General features: G+C 47.1%; 1 protein-coding gene across 1 annotated transcript in view; it reads left to right on the forward strand.

Annotated features, from left to right (window-relative positions):
- Window positions 1–5,994, forward strand: part of LOC114071808 (long-chain fatty acid transport protein 1-like) — a gene marked incomplete at its 3' end in the record, with an annotated part of 18,535 nt that overhangs the window by 8,393 nt on the left and 4,148 nt on the right. The window contains exons 5-7 of the mRNA XM_027909669.1: window positions 60–169; window positions 1,888–2,097; window positions 5,097–5,223. Coding sequence (XP_027765470.1) covers window positions 60–169; window positions 1,888–2,097; window positions 5,097–5,223 — 447 coding nt within the window. The remainder of the gene's footprint in view (window positions 1–59; window positions 170–1,887; window positions 2,098–5,096; window positions 5,224–5,994) is intronic.

Consider the following 5,994-nt stretch of genomic DNA (forward strand, 5'->3'; position numbering starts at 1 on the left):
CTCCCTCCCCCCGCTCCCTCCCCGCGTTTTCCAGGCCGTTTTTCCCGTGTGTTTTGCAGGGAACATCATGGGGGTGGGGCAGTGCCTGCTGCACGGGCTCACCGTGGTCATCAGGAGGAAGTTCTCGGCCAGCCGCTTCTGGGACGACTGCGTCCAGTACCGCTGCACGGTGAGGGGTGCTGGGAGCGCCCAGGGGGGACACAACCCCTCGGCTCCCACCCTGACCCCTCCCCTGGGACCCCCTGCCCCCTCCCAACCCTTCCCACACAGGAATTTTCCCCCCCAAAATCCAACCTGGAGCTCCCCTGGCTCGTCCTCTCGTCCCTGGGGAGAAGGGACCGACCCCCACCCGGCTCCCACCTCCTTCCAGGGAATTCCTGGGAGCCAGAATTTTCTCCCAGAGCCTCCTTTTCCCCGGGATAACCCCACCCTCCCCCAGCTCCCTCAGCTGCTCCTCACAAGTTCTCCTGATCCTCCTCACGCTCCAACCCCTTCTCCGTGTTCTCTGACTTCTCCATCCCCTTTTCCACATTCTCCATCCCCTTTTCCATGTTCTCCATCCCCTTCTCCACGTTCTCCATCCCCTTCTCCACGTTCTCCATCCCCTTTTCCACGTTCTCCATCCCCTTTTCCATGTTCTCCATCCCCTTTTCCACGTTCTCCATCCCCTTTTCCACGTTCTCCATCCCCTTTTCCACGTTCTCCATCCCCTTTTCCATGTTCTCCATCCCCTTCTCCATGTTCTCCATCCCCTTTTGGAAGAGACCTCCGAGATCATCAAATCCAACCCTTGATCCACCTTGATGTCAGGAATGTCCAACCCTTGATGTCAGGAATGTCCAACCCTTGATTTCAGGGGTGTCCAACCCTTGATATCAGGAATGTCCAACCCTTGATTTCAGGAATGTCCAACCCTTGATTTCAGGAATGTCCATCCCTTGATGTCAGGAATGTCCAACCCTTCATTTCAGGGGTGTCCAACCCTTCATTTCAGGGGTGTCTCCACCCTGCAGCCCCTCCCATCTCCACATGATCTTTCCACCTTCTTCGTCTCCACTTCCCCCTCTCCCCGACAGCAAATTTGAATTGACGGGGAAAAGGAGATTAGGAATAGAAGTAACAAAAACTATTACACGATGTTTTATGTGCATAAAAGAGGGAAAAAGGCGATGAGCGTTTAACATCGTCAGTAACTTAACAAGTTCCGAAACTTTCTGGTCTTTCCCACACTTTCCACGGGAGGGGTTTCAGGAGTGTCTTCACCCTGCAGACCTTCCCCATCCCCACGTGGTCCTCACACCTTCTTCATCTCCGCTTCCTACACCCCAAGCCCACCCCGGGGTTGCTCTCCCCGCTTTCATAGAATCGTAGAATCACAGAATAGATTGGGTTGGAAAAGACCTCCAAGATCATCCAGTCCAACCCCTGATCCAACTCCAATTACTATATCATGGCACTAAGGGCCACGTCCAATCTCTGCTTAAAAACCTCCAGGGATGGTGAATCCACCACCTCTCTGGGCAGGCCGTTCCAATGCCTGATTCCCCTCTCTGTAAAGAATTTCTTCCCAACATCTAACCTAAACCTCCCCTTGCAGAGCTTGAGCCCATGTCCCCTTGTCCTGGGAGAAGAGCCCAACCCCCACCTGGCTAGAACCTCCCTTCAGGTAGTTGAAGAGAGTGATGAGGTCACCTCTAAGCCTTCTCTTCTCCACACTAAACAACCCCAGCTCCCTCAGCCTCTCCTCACAGCACTTGTGCTCCAGTCCCTTCACCAGCCTCGTTGCTCTTCTCTGGACCCGCTCCAGCCCCTCAATGTCCTTCCTGACCTGAGGGGCCCGTTTCCGAGGATCACTCCTGACTCCTGACCGCTCGTTTTTCCGCCCAGATCATCCAGTACATCGGGGAGATCTGCCGGTACCTGCTGAGCCAGCCGGTGCGCGAGGCCGAGCGCCGGCACCGCGTCCGCCTGGCCGTGGGCAACGGGCTGAGGCCCCACCTGTGGGAGGAGTTCACGCGGCGCTTCCGCCTGCGCCAGATCGGCGAGTTCTACGGGGCCACCGAGTGCAACTGCAGCATCGCCAACCTGGACGGCAAGGTGAGGGGGGGGGGTTGGGTTTCGGTGGAGGAGCTCGAAACGGTTCGAGCGGAACGTTCCCGCTTTGCTCGAGTAACCTCGGCCCCCTGAACGCCCTCAGAGCCCCGGTGAGCGCCTTCGAGCCGTTGGTTAAATGTTGTAAATCGCCTTCGAACCTTAGATGTCGTAAATCACCTTCGAACCGTTGGTTAAATGTCGTAAAACACCTCCAAACCATCGGTTAAATTGGTTAAATGTCATAAAACACCTTCAAACCAAAAACACCTTCAGACCATTGGTTAAGTGTTCTAAAACACCTTCAAACCATCGGTTAAATGTCATAAAACACCTCCAAACCTTTGGTTAAATGTTGTAAATCGCCTTCAAACCTTAAATGCCGTAAAACACCTCCAAACCGTTGGTTAAATTGGTTAAATGTCGTAAAACACCTCCAAACCATCGGTTAAATTGGTTAAATGTCGTAAAACACCTCCAAAATGTTGGTTAAATTGGTTAAATGTCGTAAAACACCTTCAAACCAAAAACACCTTCAAACCATTGGTTAAGTGCTGTAAATCACCTTCAAACCATCAGTTAAATGGTGTAAATCACCTTCAAACCGTTGGTTAAATGTTGTAAATCACCTTCAAACCTTAAATGTTGTAAATCACCTTCGAACCGTTGGTTAAATGTTGTAAATCGCCTTCGAACCTTAGATGTCGTAAATCACCTTCAAACCGTTGGTTAAATGTCGTAAAACACCTCCAAACCATCGGTTAAATTGGTTAAATGTCGTAAAACACCTTCAAACCAAAAACACCTTCAAACCGTTGGTTAAGTGTTCTAAAACACCTTCAAACCATCGGTTAAGTGCTGTAAATCACCTTCAAACCGTTGGTTAAATTGGTTAAATGTCGTAAAACACCTTCAAACCAAAAACACCTTCAAACCATTGGTTAAGTGCTGTAAATCACCTCCAAACCGTTGGTTAAATGTTGTAAATCCCCTTCAAACCTTAAATGTTGTAAATCGCCTTCAAGCCATTGGTTAAATGTTGTAAAACACCTCCAAACCGTCGGTTAAATTGGTTAAATGTCATAAAACATCTTCAAAACGTTGGTTAAATGTCATAAAACACCTTCAAACCAAAAACACCTTCAAACCATTGGTTAAGTGTTCTAAAACACCTTCAAACCATTGGTTAAGTGTTGTAAATCACCTTCAAACCATCAGTTAAATGGTGTAAATCACCTTCAAGCCGTTGGTTAAATGTCGTAAAACACCTTCAAAATGTTGGTTAAATTGGTTAAATGTCGTAAAACATCTTCAAAACGTTGGTTAAATGTCGTAAAACACCTTCAAACCAAAAACACCTTCAAACCATTGGTTAAGTGTTGTAAATCACCTTCAAACCATTGGTTAAATGTTGTAAATTGCCTTCGAACCTTAAATGGTGTAAAACACCTTCAAACCATTGGTTAAATTGGTTAAATGTCGTAAAACACCTTCAAACCAAAAACACCTTCAAACCGTTGGTTAAGTGTTCTAAAACACCTTCAAACCATTGGTTAAATGCTGTAAATCACCTTCAAACCTTTGGTTAAATGTCGTAAATCACCTTCAAACCATCAGTTAAATGGTGGAAATCACCTTCAAACCGTCGGTTAAATTGGTTAAATGTCATAAAACATCTTCAAAACGTCAGTTAAATTGGTTAAATGTCGTAAATCACCTTCAAACCGTTGGTTAAATGTCGTAAATCTCCTTCAAACGTTAAATGTTGTAAATCACCTTCAAGCCATTGGTTAAATGTTGTAAATCGCCTTCGAACCTTAGATGTCGTAAATCACCTTCGAACCGTTGGTTAAATGTCGTAAATCACCTCCAAACCATCGGTTAAATTGGTTAAATGTCGTAAAACACCTTCAAAACGTTGGTTAAATGTCATAAAACACTTTCAAACCCAAAACACCTTCAAACCATTGGTTAAGTGTTGTAAATCACCTTCAAGCCGTTGGTTAAATGTCGTAAATCACCTCCAAACCATCGGTTAAATTGGTTAAATGTCATAAAACATCTTCAAACCATTAGTTAAATTGGTTAAATGTCATAAATCGCCTTCAAACCTTAAATGTTGTAAACCACCTCCAAAACGTCGGTTAAATTGGTTAAATGTCGTAAAACACCTTCAAACCGTCGGTTAAATGTCGTAAATCACCTTCAAACCAAACACACCTTCAAACCATCGGTTAAATATCATAAAACACCTTCAAACCGTCGGTTAGATTGGTTAAATGTCGTAAAACATCTTCAAACCATTGGTTAAATGTCGTAAATCCCCTTCAAACCTTAAATGTTGTAAATCACCTTCGAACCGTTGGTTAAATGTTGTAAAACACCTCCGAACCATCGGTTAAATTGGTTAAATGTCGTAAAACACCTCCAAACCGTTGGTTAAGTGTTGTAAATCGCCTTCAAACCTTAAATGCCGTAAAACACCTCCAAACTGTTGGTTAAATTGGTTAAATGTCGTAAATCACCTCCAAACTGTTGGTTAAATTGGTTAAATGTCGTAAAACACCTCAAAAACATTGGTTAAATTGGTTAAATGTCGTAAAACACCTTCAAACCAAAAACACCTTCAAACCATTGGTTAAGTGTTCTAAATCACCTTCAAACCATTGGTTAAATGTCGTAAAACACCTTCAAACCTTTGGTTAAATGTCGTAAATCACCTTCAAACCGTTGGTTAAATGTCGTAAATCCCCTTCAAACCTTAAATGTTGTAAACCACCTTCAAACCTGCAGCTTTTTTTCTGATTTGGGTCGTTGTTTTTTGTTTCCCCCCCCCCCCCCAATAACGGAGCTGCCTCGGCAGCCGGCGCAGAAAATTGGAAAAAAAAAACCCCATTTGGGGTGAATTTTGGGGTGACCTTCCGATTTAAACCTGGAGGTGGAATCCCTACAGCTTTTTTGTTGTTGTTGTTGTTTTTGGGGGGTTGTTTTTCGTCCTTGGGCAGGTGGGAGCCTGCGGGTTCAACAGCCGGATCCTGCCCAACGTCTACCCCATCCGGCTGGTGAAGGTCAACGAGGACACCATGGAGCTGGTCCGGGATTCCCGGGGGCTCTGCGTGCCCTGTCGCCCCGGTGAGCGCCCGCCCCCACCCCTCCCCGCTGCCCTGGCCCCAAAAAAAGTCAGTTCTGGGCTGGTTTGGGGGGGTTTCCCCCCCCTTTGGAGAGGGATCAGTTCCACAGAGGAACCTCCTTTGGTGCCCACGAGGTTTAGGCTGCCGGGGAATGTTGGTGTCCTGAGTGGATCCCACACCTGTTGGTGTCCCCCTGAGTTGATCCCACACCTGTCAATGGTGTCCTGAGTTGATCCCACACCTGTCGATGGTGTCCTGAGTTGACCCCACACCTGTTGATGTCCTGAGTTGATCCCACCCTGAGTTGATCCCACACCTGTCGATGGTGTCCTGAATTGATCCCAGACCTGTCAATGGTGTCCTGAATTGATCCCAGACCTGTCAATGGTGTCCCCCTGAGTTGATCCCACACCTGTCAATGGTGTCCTGAGTTGATCCCACACCTGTCAGTGGTGTCCTGAGTTGATCCCACACCTGTTGATGTCCTGAGTTGATCCCACACCTGTCAATGGTGTCCTGAGTTGATCCCACACCTGTCCATGTTTCCCTGAGTTGATCCCACACCTGTCAATGGTGTCCTGAGTTGATCCCACACCTGTCGATGGTGTCCTGAGTTGATCCCACACCTGTTGATGTTTCCCTGAGTTGATCCCACACCTGTTGATGTTTCCCTGAGTTGATCCCACACCTGTTGGTGTCCCCCTGAGTTGATCCCACACCTGTTGGTGTCCCCCTGAGTTGATCCCACACCTGTCGATGGTGTCCTGAGTTG

This window comes from Empidonax traillii, unplaced genomic scaffold (genome assembly GCF_003031625.1).
Source record: "Empidonax traillii isolate 1590-97213 ecotype Southwest subspecies unplaced genomic scaffold, ASM303162v1 scaffold2299:size32575, whole genome shotgun sequence".
Taxonomy (NCBI): Eukaryota; Metazoa; Chordata; class Aves; order Passeriformes; family Tyrannidae; genus Empidonax; species Empidonax traillii.